Source organism: Herpailurus yagouaroundi, unplaced genomic scaffold (genome assembly GCF_014898765.1).
Source record: "Herpailurus yagouaroundi ecotype Mexico unplaced genomic scaffold, PumYag 217, whole genome shotgun sequence".
Lineage (NCBI taxonomy): Eukaryota > Metazoa > Chordata > Mammalia > Carnivora > Felidae > Herpailurus > Herpailurus yagouaroundi.
In genome coordinates this window covers 2748165-2767607 of record NW_024412448.1, presented here as the reverse complement: position 1 = coordinate 2767607, position 19443 = coordinate 2748165, and the positions used below count along the sequence as shown (strand labels likewise).

At 53.6% G+C, this 19443-nt stretch overlaps 1 protein-coding gene across 6 annotated transcripts in view; it reads right to left on the bottom strand.

The window, feature by feature from the left end:
* Positions 1–514: 514 nt before the first annotated feature.
* Positions 515–19443, bottom strand: part of TNRC6C (trinucleotide repeat containing adaptor 6C) — a 95561-nt gene continuing 76632 nt past the window's right edge. For 5 of the 6 annotated variants that reach the window (XM_040456539.1, XM_040456536.1, XM_040456537.1 and 2 more), the window contains 10 exons: positions 18544–18627; positions 18082–18313; positions 14789–14956; positions 13473–13664; positions 12881–13024; positions 10583–10699; positions 8467–8661; positions 7630–7700; positions 7014–7153; positions 515–2269 (listed from right to left, as the gene is read on the bottom strand). In XM_040456539.1, the coding sequence (XP_040312473.1) occupies positions 1909–2269; positions 7014–7153; positions 7630–7700; positions 8467–8661; positions 10583–10699; positions 12881–13024; positions 13473–13664; positions 14789–14956; positions 18082–18313; positions 18544–18627 (1704 nt within the window). In that variant the 3' untranslated portion in view covers positions 515–1908. Of the gene's footprint in view, positions 2270–6626; positions 6937–7013; positions 7154–7629; positions 7701–8466; positions 8662–10582; positions 10700–12880; positions 13025–13472; positions 13665–14788; positions 14957–18081; positions 18314–18543; positions 18628–19443 lie in introns of those variants that run through there. The other variant, XM_040456541.1, reaches the window with a different exon arrangement.

Sequence of the window (19443 nt, the reverse complement as noted above, 5' to 3'; positions counted from 1 at the left end):
ATTTTTAAAACATACTTGAGGGTATGTTACTCCATTGTCTTTCTTTCTTGCAAAACAATCAAAACATTGATCATTTTTAAAACATAAAGCAATTTTTAATATATAAAGCACTCTTCAAACATCTATTTCTTTTGAGTCCGTTATTTGGTAAATATGTAACTGCTACACATTAGAGATTAGGTATTTTTCTTCTTTGTGGTTTTTTTTTTCCTTTTTTCTTTTTTTTCTTTCTTTTTATTTTTTTTTGTTTGTTTTTTAATAACATCTTCAGTGCTAGGAGTCGGGTTACAAAATACATGAAATGGTGTGGAGCTGCCCCTCGGGAACCCTGGCTTTCCTGAGAGCGCGTCCACATGTGCAAGACAGTGACCACAACGTCTCGTCACCTCGACGAAGGGGACACTCGACAGTCCACAACGATGGCCGGAGGGAAGCGACGACACTTGTTCAATCCCAGAGCTCTGAAGTAGCGAATCTGCATTCGGAAAATAGGTTTCTTTACCACGGAAGTCTCTTTTTTTTTTTTTTTTTTTTTTTTTTTTTTTTTTTAATTTTAAAGTCTGAAGGAGAAAAAAGGGTCTGTAAACAGGTGGGAGCCCTGAGCACGGGCCCCTCCGAAAGCGGTCACCACCCAGGTCCAAGTGCTTGGCCCCGCTCCTCGTGCGGGGCCGGTGGCTCTCACCAGTATCTATGGCCACGGTCCAGCACCAGCTGTCTTCTCTTTCGCTTTATATTCCAAATGGAAACATGGTGCAATACTCTGGTAATAATTCTCTTGCATTAGTCCACAATAAAAAGCTGCTAAACGTAGGTATACATATTATTTATCCAGAGATATACACTGTAATTTTTAAACGCAGTAACAGAGTCCTTGAGTAAACATTTACACGTGAATTGTCACCGGCCCTGTCCTATGAATTCTCTTTAACGTATAGGATTAGCGAAAGGAAGAGCAGGGACACTCAGTGCAAAGTTAGAAGCTAATAATAGTAACAAACGTTGGACCAATGCGCCAAAAAAAAAAAAAAAAAGCATATACTGAATAAAAGGGAAAACCCACAGTTAAATCCTCACACGCTTAACACACAAACACAGAGGGGTGCGCACACGCGCGCACGCACACACACGCGCACACACGCACATAGGCTGTGAACTCAGAAATGTTTCCTGGAGCCTGTCTCTGCGCACTGGTGTCAGCTTGGGAGTGCAGAACTGGACGCGGCAAGCGCACGCGTCTCCTTGTTGGCCTGCTGGATTCAAGTATTTGCATGTTCGATATGTCTTTTTTTTTTTTTTAACTTTTAAAAAATATTTTTTGGGATTAAAAAAAATGACAGGAAAAAGTAATGAAACAAGGGTAATGTGCATAGGCGGGCCCGTGGGAGCGGAGGGCAGAGCGCAGGCGGCCGCGTGGAGCCCGCGCTCTGTGCCCAGGGATGGACACCAGCCGCCCTGACTACGGGCCGCCTCTGGTAATGTGCATAATCGTCACAGGCTCGTTTTACATAGGCTTTCTCGTCTCCCTCCCTCCCGCCCCCCTTGATAAAATAACCCTTTCCAGCCCACGATCTGAAAAGTGCCCTTCATGATAGAACTAGTCTAAGCAGCTTTTATACTTAAAAAATCAAAATGACGACACACCATACGAACATAAGACGACACAAAATAAAAAGCTATGAGGAACATCCTGTCATTAGCGTGTGACACTGACCAAGCGCAGCCCGCACTGTCCTGTGGACAGTTCGCAAGGACCGCGGCGGACATGCGTCCCCAGTACTGGACGGAGGTACTCAAGGGCTGCCGGGCTGCTCCGGGCCAAGCGGGGTCCTCAGCGCCGCCCGGACTGGAAAGGGTCAGCCTTCTCTTCCCAGCGCTGCTGATTGTGGTGCCCGTGGGGTCCTCTCGGTCCTAGATGGATTCCCCACTGAGAAGGTCGCCGGGCAGCAGCGTGTTCAGCGGGGTGGGGCTTCCGATCACCCTGCCGTCGTCACTGCTGGGAGGGCCCCAGAGGCTGCTTGAGTACTGGGGGACCCCGCCCCACAGCAGGTCGCTGCTCCCTTTGCCGGCCAGACACGGGGCGCTCCAGTGGCCGGTGTCGCTCCGCACCAGGCCGTGGGAGCCGCCCGAGGCACCCAGCCGCGCCTGGCCGGCCCCGGTGCCCGACTGCCAGCCGGAGGTGGACGGCACCGCCTGGCCTTGGGCCAGGAAACGATTTACCTCTTCTTCGCCGGCAAACTCGGCCAGGATGGTAGTGTTTCCCAGAACACACCTGAAAGGGCAGGACGGCAACAAAATTAAGAGCTGGTCTTTTGGGAAGATACAAAACTTGACAGAGCTTCAGCCGGACGAAGAAACGGAACCGCAAAGACTCAAGTCCGTAAGATCAGAAATGAAAGAGGAGACACGACGACTGATAGATACCACAGAAACACACGGGATCGGGAGAGACTCCTAGGAACGATCCCATGCCGACAAACCGGGGACAGCTTAGAAGAGACGGACAAATCCCTGGAGACAGATAACCTAGCAGGACTGACTCGTGAGGAAACAGAAAGTCTCAACAGACCAATAATGAGCAAGGGGACTGAATCAGTGACCAGAGACCTCCCAGGACAGAAAAGCCCGGGACCACGACATGGCTTTCCTGGGGATTTCTACCTAGAATTCAACAGCGATCCTTCTCAAACGCCTTCAGAAAAACCGAGAGAAGGGGACGCTCCCACCCTCGTTTTATGAGGCCGTGTCATCTTGACACCAAAAGCAGACCAGGAGGCGAGAAACTACAGAACAGTATTCCTGATGAACACAGATGTAAACATTCTCAACACAATATTAGGAGACTGAATTCAACAGCACATTAAAAGGATCATACATCGTTATTAAGTAGGATTTATCCCGGAGATGCAACGTCGGTTCGACACCCGCAGATCAACAAGTGTCATACGTCACGTTGACGGAGTCAAAGGTCAAAATCCGAACGTCTCAGCAGATGCAGAAATGGCATCTGACCAAACACAACGACCTTTCACGACAAAGACCCTCCACGACAGGGGACAGAAGGGGCACGCCTCCGGGTAATAAAGGCCACCCACACAAGACAGACACACAGCCAATATACTCAGCGGTGAGAGGCTGGAAGCATCTTCTGTAAGATCAGGAACAAAACAAGGATGCCTGCTCTTGCCACTTCTTTTCAACATAGGACTGGAGTCTCGGCCAGAGTAATCGGGCAAGACCAAGAAGTAAAAGGCATCCAAACTGGAATGGAAGGGATAAAAGTGGCATTATTTGCAGATGACGTGATCTTACGTAGAGAAAACTCTAAAGGCTCAACCCAAAAACTACTGATGAATTCAGTAAAGTTGCAGGATACACAACCAACATACAGAAAACAAGTGCATTCGTACACACCAAAAGTGAAACACCTGAAAGGGAAATAAAAAACCTCATTTGCACCAGCATCAAAAGCAACAAAACACTTAGGAGTAAATTGATGCAAGCAAGTGAACACTTTTCGTGCAATGAAAACGAAAATAATTTTAAGTAAAGAAACCGAAGAAGGTACAAATGGAAGGACGTCCTGTGTTCGTTCACGCATCAGAAGAATCAACACTATTTTTTTTTTTTAATTTTTTTTTTCAACGTTTATTTATTTTTGGGACAGAGAGAGACAGAGCATGAACGGGGGAGGGGCAGAGAGAGAGGGAGACACAGAATCGGAAAGAGGCTCCAGGCTCTGAGCCATCAGCCCAGAGCCTGACACGGGGCTCGAACTCACGGACCGCAAGATCGTGACCTGGCTGAAGTCGGACGCTTAACCGACTGCGCCACCTAGGCGCCCCAAAGAAGAATCAACACTATTAAAAGTCCAGACGACTCGACGCCATCTATACCTTCAGTGTAGTCCCTATAAAAACCCCAGTGGCATTCTTCATGGAAATTTGTATGGAACCACGGAAGACTCCAAATGGCCAAAGCAATTCTGAGAAAGAGTAACGTGGCAGGAGGCATCACACTTGCTGATTCCAAACCAGACTACAAAGCTACGGTATTCAAATCAGTATGGTAACAAAACCAAAACAATCAACAACAACAACAACAACAACAACAACAACAACCACCACCCAGACAGTCACAGACACATAGACCAGTGGAACAGAACAGAAAGCCAGAAAGAGATCCCCACGTAGACAATCGATTAGTATTTGGCCAGGCCATCAAGAGTACTCAGTGGGGAAAGGGGAAAGGATAGTCTCTTCAACAAATGTGCTGGAAAAACTGGAAAACACGTGCAGAACAATGAAAAGTGGACGCCTATCTCACGCCACTCACAAAAATTAACTTGAAATGGATTCAAGACTTAAACGTAAGATTCTGGAACTGTAAAACTCCTGGGAGAACACACAGGGAAAAAGCTCCTTGACGTTGGTTGGTCTTGGCAATGTTTTTTTTTTTTTAATTTTAGAGAGAGTGAGCAAGAGCGAGATTGCAAGCAGGGGAGAGGAGCAGAGAGAGCGGGCGAGAGAATCCCAAGAAGGCTCTGTGCTGTCAGTGCAGAGCTGGACACGGGGCTCGAGGCCACAAACTGTGAGATCACGACCTGAGCCGAAATCAAGAGTCAGACGCTCAACCAAGTGAGCCACCCAGGCGCCCCCCCTGGCAATGATTTTTTGATACGACACTAAAAGCACATGGGGGGCCGGCTAACTCAGTCGGTGGAGTGTGCGACTCTTGATCTCAAGGTTGGGAGTCTGAGCCCCATGTTGGGTATAGAGAGTACTCAAATCAACAAAACTTAAAAAAAAAAGCACAAGCAATAAAGAAAAAAGTGAATAAGCAGGACTGCATCAAACTAAAAATCTTCTGCACAGCAAAGGAAACTGTCAATCTGATGAAAAGACACTCTACGGAATGCAGGAAAATATTCACAAAAATATTCACATCACTCATCATCAGGGAAATGCAAATCAACGCCCAATGAGGAATCACCTCACATCCGTCGGAATGGCTGTCCTCAAAGAGACAAGAGAGAACCACCGTTGGTAAGGATGCTGAGAATAGGGAGCCCTTCTGTACTGCTGGGGGAATGTGAGTTAGTCCAGCCGCTAGAGAGGTTTCTCAGAAAGTTAAACACGGAAGAATCGTACGATCCAGCAATCTCACTTCTGGCCACATATCCGAAGGAAAGCATTCCTGCAGTGTTGTCCAAAGTAACCAAGACATGGAAAGAACCTGAGTGCCTGTCAATGGACGAACGGATCGAGATGGTTCACAGCCCCTGCCCCCACCACGGAACGTCACTCAGCTGTGGGAAAGAGGACCCCGCCATTTGTGACAAACACGCACGGATGCTGGTGGCCTTAAGCTGAGGGAGGGAAGTCAGGGAAAGACAAATCCCGCGTGGTCTCGCTTGGGTGCGGAGTCTAAAAGATCCACGCTTGCAGACACAGAGAGGAGACAGGTGGTCGCCGAGGGCTGGGAAGTGGGGTGGTGTTGGCACAAGGGTACGGACTTCCGGTTAGAAGAGGACCTAACACACCGCGCACTGATGACAACTGGCAACGCTCTACACGGCAGAGCTGCTAAGAGGGCAGATCTGCAACGTGCTCGCGACAAACACGAAACGGTAATTCTGGGCCAGCGGAGGCGTGAGCTAACGCTACGCAGCGATCACACCCGGGCGGGATACAAACGCGTTAAATCCACACGTGCTCACCTTGAACGGACACAACGCCGTGTGCCAACTACAGCTCGAAAAAGCCACCAAAACCCTCAAAACAAACAGCAAGAAGGAGCAGGACAGCAGTCACGTGGGTGGAACAACCCCGCGCCTTCCTGTGCCCACCTCCCTGGCTTCCTGTGCTGCTTTCACGGAAAAAGCGCAGCTGGGGGCGTCACAGGTCACCCGGAAAGAGCCCACGGCTCGCATTTTGCTTCTGCTGTTTCCAACCCCAGATTACGAGCTGCTTTCCCCATCTGACACCTTTAGCAGCGATACTGTGTCGGTAACAGTATATTCTTCAGGAGGTACGTGAAGGTGCCCCTCAACTTGGGCATCATCTAGAATCTGTTAACTTACATCCTGGGCTAAAAATGGGAACGACTAATTTCCGGGCCCTGCAGCTGCAGCTCCAGTGACCGAGCAGGTCCATTCACACATCTTATCAAGAGCATCCTGTAATTGGGGGAGGGAGGTGGCTGCTAGGATGTGTCACCTGCCTGGGGCTACCCGGTGGAGACAGCGTTTCCTTCTGTGTCCTACGTGCTCTCTCGGGGGGGGGGGGGGGGGGGAGGAGGGGCTTTCCCTCGTGGACGGTGTGGCCACAGCAACCCCGCAGCAGAAGGAGATGTGTCATAGGACACCTGCTAGGGCCTGGCCCTCCAAATTCCTATGTTGGAGCCCTGACCCCCAGCACCTTGGCTAGGCCTGTATTGGGAGATGGGACTTGCAAGTGGGGATGAGGGGCGCCTGGGTGGCTCAGTCGGCTAAGCGTCCGACTTCGGCTCAGGTCACGACCTCGCAGTTTGTGGGTTCGGGCTCTGTGCTGACAGCTTAGAGCCTGGAGCCTGCTTCGAATTCCGTGTCTCCCTCTCTCTCTGCTCCTCCCCCGCTCGTGCTCTGTCTCTCTCTCTCTCCTTCAAAAATAAAGACACTGAAGATAAAATTAAAAGAAAAAAATAAAGTGGGGATGAAAATGGGGCCTAATCCACTATGACTGTGTCCTTCTAAGAACGGGCAATCAGGACACACACGCTCAGACTCAGAGGCGACCACGTGAGGACACGGGGACAAGGCAGCCAGCCGTCTGCAGGCCGAAGAGAGGAGCCTCGGAGGGAACGGAGCCTGCGACACCTTCCTGAGGTGTGGGTGCTCCACAGAACCGGGGCAATCGACGTCTGTGCCCACGTGCTTTGCCACAGCAGCCCCAGACACACCTACGACCCCCAAACCCAGCACTGCCGGGGCCGCAGCCACAGCCATTGGGCAGCCGAGCGGCGGCCGAGAGACGTACATGTGCAGGGACTTCTGGGCCTTGGCGGCTTCCTCCTTGGAGCTGTAGCGGACCACGGCGTTGCCTTGGGTCAGGTTCAGGTGGAATGTGACGAGAGGCCCGTGCTGCAAACACAGCGTCCGTAGGGTAGAGCCGTCGATCTGATTGAGGAAGCAAAGGGGGCAGTAACGAGCTTCCTGGGGCTTCTTCTGTGACATTCTTCAAAGGAAATGTACGTCACCCTGTGTACTAAGCACTGGGCGAATGTCTGTCCTATACGACTTTATGGTTTTACCTTTTATGCCTTGTAACTTACCATGTAATTTTCAATATAAGTTAAGTAAATCAGGAGAAAGAAAAGACCCCATTTTGGTTCTGGCCTCCCCACCCACCCCCAGCCAGGGCACATCGCACAGAGCCCATGGTCCTGGTGGCCTTGTGGCCCCTGACCCCAGAAAAGGTGAGCACAGGACAAATCGCTCTCGAGGGGCTGTAATTAAAGGCAAGCAACTGTCTAAAGGGTAGAGTCCTTAAGCCTAAAAAATACACAATTCACCAGGAACACGAGGGCCCCCAGCACAGAGACCGGCAGGCGGCGGGGTCCCCGCACGGTGACCCCCACGGCAGGCGCCTGTACCTGGGGCGTGAGGTTGCGGAGAACGAGCCAGCTGCTTGTCCTTCCTGAGGTGTCGGTGCTCCACGCGGAACCTGCACGAGCCAGGGAAGAGCAGTCAGCACGGCCTCCGGAGGCTTCTCATCTCGCCAACGCTTGGTGGCCCAGAGCGCTGCCGCGTGCTCTAAGCCTTTCTCAACCTTTGAAAACCCACGCCGTCGTTGGGCTTTGAGGAACCCAAGCTCACGATCCCTGCAGACTCCTGGGGGCAGGTGTGACGAGGGACTCCTCCTCGGCCCCCATGCTCCTTGGAATCAACGCTCTGAAATCCCCCTTGTTAGTACCGCAGACCCACCGGGCTGCTCTCAAGGGGCCGACAGCCATTGCCAAACTATCTGCGGTGGGCTCTAATCTCAGCTTCTTAAACTCCCAGTGCACGCGTTTCTCCCACCCGCACAGCTGGTGGAGGGCACATCAGGATACAGGAGCTGCCTCACGCCGGGGGCCATCTGCCCCAGAGAAATATTGTGGAGAAGCAAATGTGCACGTGGCAGTGGAGCCCCTTGTGCACGAACGGGCTTCCTCCCCGGGCCCAGCGAGGCCCCTCGAGGGGCGCCGTGACCGCCGGGGCCCAGGGCAGACGCCGACATCAGGGCAGCCGGAGCGCCGGGCTCAGACACGCCCCAAGAGTCTGGGGCGCCTCCTCCGCAGCCAGCCCTGGGACCTGGGGGGCAGGGTCACAGCAGTCCCTGTGAAGGGGTCCCGGGACAACCCGACAGGCACGTTCCCTGAAGGGTAAGTGGAGCAGGTGCACAGCCCCCGTGCTCCCCCACCCCACTCGCACAGAGGACGGATTCGTACCCGAGGAGTAAGAGCTGGTCCAGCCGAGGGGGCTGGCTCCCCAGGTGGAGGAAGGCTTGGGATTGGTTAACCCTGGAGGCGGCCTCGTGGGTGCAGTAGTGTTTCTGGGCACCTTCCACAGTTCGTGAGACAGAGAGGCTTGCGTGTGGGAGGCAGGGCCAGAGGACCACGTCGATTTAATGTCTGACAGTTTACCTGGAAAGGCAGAGAGACGGAGCACAGGCGTTCTTGAGACAGAAGAAAAGTCGCCGCGGGGTGTGGGGCGCCGCACGAAGTGCTCTCCGGTGCCGGCAGAAGCATCATGAGCAAGGAACAGCGGGTCAAGGCACCCCCACCCGAGAACCACGGGGTGCGCTCGCTCTTGAATCTCTGCCCGGAAACACAGGCGGCCTGCGCCCAGCAGAGGCCCTGCCGCTTCTACACTAATTCGCAAAATGTGCCAGAAGCAGATTTGCCACCAAAAAATGGCATTTTTGTAGTTCAACGTTAAGGCTAATTTACCAACATATTCCACTGGGACGAGCTCGTAACGTGACACACTCACTGAGGTCAGAAGCCTAACCTGTAGATCCTTCAAGCTATGTCTTTAGGCACCAGCCCCTTGCCAGGGCTCTGCCCTGACCGCCCACAGCTTCGAGACCCGCTGGCAGGGCCGCACTGCGCACACGGATGGTTGTGGCCCCCGGGTGCTGGCGGCCGAGCGTTCGGCATCTTGGAACCGCAGCCGGGGGAAGGGCGTTTTAAGGCTCTTTGGGAGAAAAAACCAAACTGGCGATGACTCCCGGCCCCAGCTTCTCCCGCACCCAGGGCCCGGCTGCGATGTGCGGACACCCGGACGAGGGCCGGGCCTGCCTCGCTCGCCCAGTGTGGCAAGGATGGTAAGTGCTGCTGGCACGGTCGTCGCGTCGCCGTGGTCCCTGGACAGCATGGCAGTGACCAGGCCGATGTGGACTGTGCGTGCAGCTCCCCTCCACCCCCGCCCACTGGCATTGACTGTGACTTCAAACAAACAAACAAACAAACAAACAAACAAACGCTAATCTCAGCAAAGGTGTCCTTGATGAGAAAAACAAAAGTGCCCTAAAAACTGCCTCATACAGGGAAAATGATTTGATTCTGCCCCTTTTCTTCAGCTAAATGATTTTGGAAGCATTAAAGGTCTACACACGTCTCTGTAAACGTTAGAAAGAATAAGCATTAGAAGGAAGAGAGTCATCCAGACGCTTTTCAATAAGACGCTAAACTGTATGTTGAATCACTGTATTGTGCACCGGGAACTGATAGAAGACTGTACGTTTGTTACATTGGGATTAAAATTAAAAAAATAAACGGATTTCGGAGTGAGGGGAAAAAATGCTAAATAATATCAAAACTACTTTTTTCCTCAGGTACGAGTACTAAAAAGAATTCCTATGGCGCTGGTTTAAGTAAGTTTAACTAAGTCTGGACGACAAGGTTTGAAGGAATACAGAAGTGTACTTGAAGACGCTTATAAGCAATAAACCTTCCTTATGTAAGTTTTCTATTTACAACCCTGATACACATTCCATGAGCGTGTGTACCCACGTCTCGTTATAGCCTTGTCTTAAAGTTTTCAGATACAAATTCTTCTGAGGTTTTTATGACAGACAATTCTCCATTCTCCTGTAAGCCTAGAAGAAAACCGCTCACTTCAAAGACGTAAGCGTCTAGGGTAACAGAAATAATCCAGGCGCTGCACTTATCCGAGTGACGGGAAGCAGCCGCACTTTATGGGACCCGCTCTCGTCTCCTCCATCCGTGATGGCAAAGGTAACGGCAAAGTCTGAGCAGCTGCGCCTGTGTGTCCCTAATCCCCGTGCACCCCCTGTCCTGTAGCTGCGGGGGAGGGAGGGTGGAGGTACATTCAGGTGACAGGTGTGCTGCGTCCCACAACCACGTGCCCTTTGCGACAACCCCGCAGAGGCAATGTTCCCATGCCCACCGCACACGGAAGGGGGCGGAGGTGCCCGGGCCCCGCCTTCCCCGCCTTTGGCCTCACCCCAGGGCGCGGCCCGGGGTGTCTGGAGCGGGCGGGCGGGCAGACGGCAGGGACAGCAGGGCCAGCCGGTGCCGCCTGGGGAGAGCGGGGGCGTACCTGCAATGCTAGGCGCCGGCGCGATGCTGCTGAAGGAGCGACCGTAGCCGGAGGCACTGAGCGGCCAGGCACTCGAGGAAGGCAGCGCGGCACTCTGAGATGACGGTGGGGAGGACCCTGCAGGAGCAGAGGAGGTGCTAAGAGGGTGCCTAGCGGTGTGTGTGACCGCGCTAGCAACCAGGAGGGGGTCTCCCAAGGGGGCTTTGGTGGGAGGCTGACAGCGTGAGCGACACGCGGCCAGGGCAGGCCGCCGACGCTCGCCCCCCACGTGGGGTCCCACAGCCACGCGGAGAGGCCGGGGCGCTCCGGAGGGTACGCGGGGCGTCAGGGCCCGAGAGAAGGGCATCACCAGCAGGGTGTCGAGGACAGCGCCCTGCGTGGGAAGGGGTCACACTGATTCCCCCCCAAGTAGGAGAAAACGAACAGTACGGGCAGTCTCCAGCTGTTCACACCTCAAACAATACCCACCAAACTAAGAAAACCCTCCAAGTTCTTGGTTATCCATTTGGCCGTTAAAGACCAGCACTCCGCTCCGACTCCAAATGTCTCCGTGTGTCTTCTGGCTCCCGTCCGTGCCGCTCCCGCTCCCGCTCCCTCATGACACGGGGGCGTGTGGTGGAGAGCCGTGTGGGGAGCTGGAGGGCTGGGCGCCCTTGTGTGACAATACCTGCTCGAGCACCGAGCACCACGGGGCGGGGGGACGTGAGCACAATCGGCTTGTCACATTTCCTTCCACAGGCTGACCTTCCCGGGGCCCCACCTGGGCGGTGGCGGTGGCGGCTGAACTAGCTCAGCAGGTCCGGCCCTGGCAGTGCCCCCCCCCCCCCCCCCCCCCCGGCGGCAGACTATGCAAACCACTTACATACAGAGGAGTTCTGTAGGTTCCCTTCTCCCAAAGAGCAAACCACGAGGGGCTCAGGAGCAGGGGAGAGGGTCCTCTGGCGCGTGCAGGGGGAACCTGGCGGGAGCTGCCTGAGACTCGAAACGTCCACTGACCACCCCCTGAAGTCACATCACGGGAAGCTCCGAGGTGCCCAGGTTGGACGGCTGCCTGATTCTTTATCCCGGAGTTGGAGGTTCGGTTTTCTCATCTTATCCCGATGCCGACGCTTCTGAGGCTTCTAGATTTTCCTCTGTCTGCCTCCGCCTCAGCCACTCGGGACTGGAGGACGGCTGCTTAGCCCCGTCCTCAGAATTTACCTACTTCTGCAGGGCACCTTTGTCACGTCACACTCATGTGTCGCCCGCAGTGCTCCAAGGGCCATTCAGCGGCCAATGGACCACTGGAGGACCCACAGGGCACTGGCAGAAGCTCTGTGCTACACCAAGCCACCTCGACTCCTTCTGAGGTCTTTCAACACCTGGGTCAGTGCTCCCTCTTCACACCTGCCACGAGCCTCAAAATACACTGATGGCCATTCCTGCTCAGACACAGCCCTGCCGCACACTCAGGGTGACGAGCCGTGAGAGCAGAGTCTGACTTCCGGCTTGTGCCTCTCCCTGTCCCCTGCCGTCTCACACAGGCTCCATTTCGTGTCCCCTGTACCACTCCTCTGTCCCCGACAGCAGGGTCTAAGCAGAGGCTGCATCGAGGCGCGAGGGATGCACAGCCCTGAACAGCAGGATCTGAACTGGTTTTCTACCCAAACCACAGAAACGCCTAGAAGCCCGTCACTTTAAGGAACCGCTGAAAAGAACTGCACCTCTCCCACAGTCTCACCCACAGCAGGAAAACTGAATTAATGTTCTGGGAACGACCCGAGGGGCCTCATTGGGGACGAGCACCCACGGCAGCCCAGCTATTCCCACACACCATTCTGACGGTGACGCCACGACTTCACCGGAGCTGCGCCGTCTGCCCTTCTCGGTGCCACGCCCGGAAGCTACACTTACAATTTGAACTTCACAGCCAGCTCCTCACTTCCTCCTGCTGGATCCTAACGTCTGACACAGGGCATCCTGAGTTCTGCTGGGAACATGGTGCTGGGGGGCGGGTTTTAGTCTTTTTACCAGACTTCGTGGAAGGAAGTGGACGGAGATAGGGCAGTAAGGGGTCAATTCACCTGCAGTTTAAATAGACCCTAAGTGGGAACTTTTTCACTAAAAGGCTTAATCCTTAATATCGGCATTTCGCGACATAGTGCTCTAAAACGGTGCGTTACTAAATCCAGAGAGCCCACTTGGTCGAAATCAGGCTCCATTTTCACCTTCAGCGCTACCTCTGGGTGGGGAGAAGTGCACATAAACGCGTCTCCCAGCGTCCCTGCCTCACGGCCCGCACGGCACCCGACACCTCACCTCCACTCTTGAGGAGGTAGCGGTTGACGTCCTGTATGGTGGTATTGATGGTGGGCCCGGTGGGGACACTTCCAGGAGTGACGTCGGGGTCGTTCTCAGGGTCTATGTTCTGAAGTCCTTTCCACGGGACTCCAGGATGGAATTCTGGAAAATGCCAAACGAAATGGAAATCAAGACACGTGAGAATCACAGCACCTTCACGTCGCCTCACGAGAATTTATGCAAATTCTTATAACCTATGAGTCAAAACAGGAGACACATCCTTTCAGGGAATCATCAATCCTCGGGAACCAGCTAGAAGCAGGTACCGTAGCTGCCCCGTTCAGAGAGTGTTGGGAAGGTGTAAAGTCTAGCAACCGTTTGACCAGACGCAACCCAGCGCCCACCCTCCTTCCACCGAACTAAGGGGCTTCAGGAAAGCGCTGGGGGCTAACCACTTCCCAAATCTGGATTTCTAGTGGAAAAGCCAAAGCAGGAGCTCACGCCTCCAGGACTCTCAGCTCAGATCCCGGCTTCTCCGGGGCGGAATCGCTCTCCCGGGGCTTGGCGCAGTTCTGCTCTGCCACTGCATGCAGGTCTCGTGCGCTCTTACCTGGGGGCCAGTTGATGCTGGAGCCATTCGAGATTTTATCACCGTCAGATTTGGCACGTGACCAGCTATGGGGAACAGCTACCGGAGGACTGGCTGGTGACTCACTGTTCTGGATTAAATCGTACCGGCCATAGGAGTCGTCAATGGAGGACTTAGCTGGAGGCCCGATGCTCAGGCCTCCAGGGATAGCACCTGTGAGGACAGCGGGAGGCAAAGAGCCCAGTGAACAGGGCGTTCTTGGGCCTCTGAGCCCTCGCGGCTGGGCGCCGGGCCCTGTCCCTTTCAGAGGTACAGGAACAAGCACACTCGATTTGTCCAGCGCTAAGGATAAGTGACTGCTTCGGTTAGTGCGTCTCTGAGAGACTGAAATGGTTTTGTTTTTTTAAAGCTTTTATTTTATAATCATCATTTAAAAAATTTATTTTATTTTACTTAGTTTTGAGAGAGCGCAAGGTGGGGAGGGACAAAAAGAGACAGGGACAGAAGATAGATCTGAAGCGGGCTCTGCGCTGACAGCAGTGAGCCCAACGTGGGGCTTGAACTCCCGAACCATGAGATCACGACCTGAGCGGACGTTGGATGCTCAACCGACTGCGCCACACAGGTGCCCCTAAAGATTTTATTTTTAAGTAATCTCTACATCCACCGTGGGGCTTGAAGCCACAACCCTGAGATCAAGAGCTGTAGGCTCCAGGGGCGCCTGGGTGGCTCAGTGGGTTAAGCATCAGACTCCGGCTCAGGTCATGATCTCGCGGTTTGGGAGTTTGAGCCCCGCGTCGGGCTCTGTGCTGACAGCTCGGAGCCTGGAGCCTGCTTCGGATCCTGTGTCTTTGTCTCTCTCTTCCCCTCCCCCACTTGTGCTCTGTCTCTCTATCAAAAATAAATAAACGTAAAAAAAAAAAATTAAGAGTTGTAGGCTCCATCAACTGAGCCAGCCAGGTGCCCCAAGACCGAAATTCTTTAAGAACCATGAAGTTTGTCAAGTTGGAAGTCTACTGTGTTTTATTTTATTGAAAAAAATTTTTCTCGGTAGATAGACAAGTTTTCTTCCTGAAGGATACAGATAAAAATAAACAAATATTTAGGCTACGGTCCATGTTCTCACTGCTCTGGGGCATCTTCAACAACCGGGTTTGTGGCGAGCGGGTGGCGGTTGGGGTTTCAGGAGGCCCGACTGCAGACCGGCTGGGGTCTTACGCACCCACGGACAGAGTGTTCCGTTCTAAAGGAATTCTCAGGAAAGAGCTGCAGCGTGAGTTAGAAAACAAGCACGCTCTGCAACCGGACAGCTGGCGGGGGCACCGTCTCGGACGTACCATGCTTGCTGGGGTTCTGGTCGAGGGGAGGAGCAGCACCGGGCAGGTTGTCCATCGGGTTGGGGTGTGTCCACTGAGGGAGGCGGGACTGGGACTGAGACGGGTCCTTCACTGACAAACCGCCAGTCATGTCCATGCTGCTGACATTCATGTTTGGGTTCAGTCCAGCTAAAAATAAAAACGCTGTTAGGATGTGCCTGCTCTTCCTCTAAATTTCACTACCTTCTAACGCTCTCCTGGAGAACCCATCCGAGTCTCAACTCGTAGCCAAATACTTCAACTTTTAATGCTGGTGGAGAGAAAAGCTATTTGTCTTTCTAACAACATCTATTTCCAGGAACATTATTCCTGAATTAAGGTGAAGTGGAAACGAATAGTCTCTGATTAAGTAAGACCAATGACTCTTTCCACTTTGCTCACTTCAGAGCTGAACATGGTCCTGGAGCTCCTCAGAGCCCACTGAGAGACAGGACGCGTCCAGACGATTAGGACAATCTTAGGGAAGCTCCCCGGATCAGGACAGCTCTTTTGGAGTTCTAGACGGGGCTCTAAAGGACCACCTAGAACAAGGCTGGTAGGGGTGATTCAATTCCACTTTTAGTGACCTTGCTCTACAAAAGTCTGCCCTTCAGGAGTTTAGGAATTAAATACCGAACTCCCTTTAAGGACCTGGCCTGTTTGAGAGAGTGTGGGGCTGCCACGTGCCCCCGCCACGTGCCCCCAGCTGGAAAGGCATGCCGATTCTGGGTTTTTCTGTAGAGCTAAAAGCACGTGCGGTCGGATGTGGCCGCGCTGTGCCAGGTTAATAAAGAGAGGTGAGGAGGATGGCAATGAGGCCGTGGTGAAGAGCCCCCGATGGGGACACCAGTTATGGGCTGGACTGAATGCGCGGCTGGGAGAGGACAGCCAACGGAAGCACATCCCAGTTACATACAGACAGTTTCCTTCCCAGACCAGGCAGAAGTGAATCTCGACTCTCAAGGAAGCTTCTAGTTTTAACTTGAAATCAGCATCTGCAAACTCACACGCCTACGGGAGCCAGGTGGGTGTGAGGCAGGCCTGCCGGGGAGGGTGATGAACCCTACAGGGCTCGTCCCACCTGAAGTGCCTGCCGCTGGTGCCAGCCAGTGGCAGCCATGGGGCGGGCAGACCCAGTGGAGCCACTTGAAGAGAAGCCAGAAGTCACCTTCATTTAAAAACCTCCAATTTTGAAATTTTGGCAATTAACACACACACATGCACACACTTGCGGATGGAACAAAACCCCTGTGTGCGTCAGAGGCTGCTGGAAGGCCACCTTCACTTTGCACAGATCTAGTTGGCTGAGGGGATGCCCGCTCACTCGTGGACGCCCCACAAGTCAGCATGACCGCCCGGGATGCGCCCTTTCCTCATCACTCAAGTCCCCGCTCCTCTGAGACCCAAGCTGAGACCCTGCTCCGGTCTCTCCTTCCCCACGAGGTGAGCACGTGCCCTCCCTCCTCCGAAGCGCCGTCCGGGAAGGTTAGTTTTTGTTACTCTATGCCCGATCTTCCCATGTGGACGACAGATTCCAGCAGTCAGCAAACACCGGAACAAGGAGACGCTGTGGATGGGGGAAGATAGGTGGATGGAAATACAACCGCTGAAGAAAAACGCCAAGAACCAACCAGATAGGCAATTTTATACAATATCATCACAATCATTTTTCATCTCATTTTGAAGATTCACTGTACTAATTCTTTCATTTGCCCTGAGAAAGAATCTGTAAGAGTGAAGATTGACGTACTTTGTTCCCCTAAAAGAAGGTCAGGAGGCCACATGGACACTAGGAGGCTGAAGCTGAAGCATTCTGGGATACCAGACAGAGTGGAGTTTGGTTGTGAAATAACAGTTCCTGAACCAGACGTGCCTCTGTCCAGCTCACATTCCAGACGGGCTTGTTGCATGCTGGGCACTGTTCTGAGAACTTCATGTATTAACTCACTTAATCTTTAAAGGATCCCAGGAAGGAAGTATCCCTACTTTATTTTTTTAAAGTTGATTTTTAAGAGAGAGCAGGGGTGTGCAGCCGTGTGCTGGGGGTGAGGAGTGGAGGAAAAGGATCTTTCTTTTTTTTTTTTTTAAGTTTACTTATTTATTTTGAGAGAGAGAACTTATTTTGAGAGAGAGAGAGAATCCCAAGGAAGCTCCACACTGTCAGCGCAGAGCCCGACGTGGGGCTGGATCTCACAAACCATGAGATCATGACCTGAGCCTAAATCAGGGGTTGGACACTTAACCGACTGAGTCATCCAGGCGCCCCCATATCCCCCACTTTAGATGAGGAGCTGAGGCAGAGGGCAGTCGGGCAAGCCACACAAGAAGCGCTGAGCCAGCCCTGGTGGTGGGTGGGCCAGCTCCCGGGCCAGGCCTCGGCTACCAGACTACCCAGCTCCGTGCGATAAAGGGCTGTGAGCGCGGGACAGTGAGGAAGGGGTGGAGTGATCACAGTGGGCATTCATCAGTTTCATATTAAGGACGCACCACACCGATCGTACGTCAAGTGGACAGTGCTCACACGATTGGGATTTATGGCTCTTTTCAGAGTAGTGCCATGGAAAGGGACACCATCGGCTGGGAGCAAATCCAGTATCATGAACTGGCTTTTGCTCGTTCGGATGTGTATTTCCTGGGTTACTGATTCCCTTTGTCCTGTAGCCTCAGACTAACAGCCACCTGACAGACGAACCTGAGAGCTTTCACCAGTTTCTGGCTTCTTCTAGCAAACGTTTCATGCGCCATCAATTTACGGACAGATGCCTCCCTGCGACATTTCCTCGATACGGCCTCCGGTTACGTGACCTGTGCCCCCTGGCTAGCTTGTGAGACCCGGAGGGCGGCCCCTGCCTTCTGTTCACCTGTGGGCTTCACGAGCACGCCTCCTGCAGGCGAATGGGTCATCACATGCATGGTGATTGGGTGGATGACACGAACCCCTTTCTACACCACAGGACGTGTAGGGACAACCGTGGCTTTCCAAGAAGTGCCCGATTTGTAAAAACCTAGACGCCTTTACTGGCAAAACTGTTAGAAACTCACCCTGCAGTTAGGGTGGAGGATGGCGGCTGCTAAAGAGGAGGAGACCGGGGATAGAGCTGGTTCGACAGCGGAAGTGCGGGAATTCTGGGGCTTCCACTGGGACGGCCTTCAAAGATTTTATGCTTAAAGGTATCCGTGGCCGCGGCGAGACCTTGCTCTGCGGCACAGCCAGCGCCGCTCCCCCACCGAGCGGGCCCGGGACCTGGCGCCGAGTGGCCACGCCGGGGACTCACCGAGAGGGTAGGGAGCAAAGGTGCCGGGTGAAGACTGCGGCTCTTTGGTCTGCAGGTCAGGCAGGCCGGGGGCCTGGGGGTGAGGGGGGAAGCTGTCCATGGCCGATTTGCCTGCAGAGGGGTGCAGAGACAGGTGCGGCGGGGGCGGCGGCGGCTTCACGAGCAGGGCCTGGGCCAGCTGGCGCTGGTGCTGCTGGATCTGCTGTTGCAGGTTAGTGATTGTGCGCGCGACCTGGTGGCAGAGACGCGAATTCGAAGGGGTCCCCAGGTGGCACCCCTCGCTCGTCCGCAGACCCGGGGCGTCCGGTCTCCTCCTCCCAAACCCAGGGGACCGCGGCACCGCTAACAGGGGCGGCCTGGCGGGCGGAAAGTCAACGACAGTGGAACGGCCGGCCGCCTGGCGTCTTCCGATCGGGGAAGAGGGAGCCCGCGAGTCCGGCCGTGCCCTCCGGCGGCACCTACTTGCTGTTCCTGCTGTCTCACGGGTCCGGAAACGCTGCGCTGAGCCTGTAGCATCTGCTGCTGGATTTGTAAACGTTGGTATGCCTGTCGAGAGAACACAGTTAAGGTCCTGTAAGAAAGTCGTCAACAAGCGGTTCCGCCGTTGCATATTAGTTTAAAAAAAAAAAAGGCAGAAAGCGGCCAAGATTCTTGGTCCCCTGACTGCGCCACCCAGGCGCCCCGAGGCAGAGCGTTTTTAAAAGGAGAAATGTCTTCCCCAAATCCTTCCAGTGCGTGGAGTTTTACAAAGTACTTCAGCCAGTACCCACCCCCCACCCCCCGCCCCTGTGTAGTGTAGACAGTGAGGTCTGTCTGCAAATGGTTTTTAGTTGATGAAGAGACCAAAATTCTTCTTGTTTCTTTATTTATTTTGAGAGACAAGGAGAGAGAAGGGGAGGGGCAGAGAGAGGGAGAGGGAGAATCCCAAGCAGGCTCTGCACTGTCAGCCCGGGGCCCGACATAGGGCTTGGAACTCACGAGTCGTGAGATCATGACCTGAGCTGAAATCAAGAGTCAGACGCTCAACTGACCGAGCCACCCAGGTGCTCCAAGATCAAAATTCTTCTGCTTGAGTCCTACCAACTAAAAATAAAAACAAATGACGGCAAGATGAAAAACTAGGGGTGTCTGGGTGGCTCAGGCTGAGCACGGACAATGCAGGTCCTGCCTGGGAGTCTCTCCCCCCACCCTGTCCTCTGGCCCTCCCCCACTTGCACACGCACATGCTCTCTCTCTCTCTCTCTCTCTCTCTCTTTTTCAAAAACAAATAAATTTAAAAAATATTTAGAAGTGCCTCCTTAATCTGTGAATTATAGAAAAATAAAATACTTCACTTAAGTGAATCCGTAAAGGCCCTAAAAA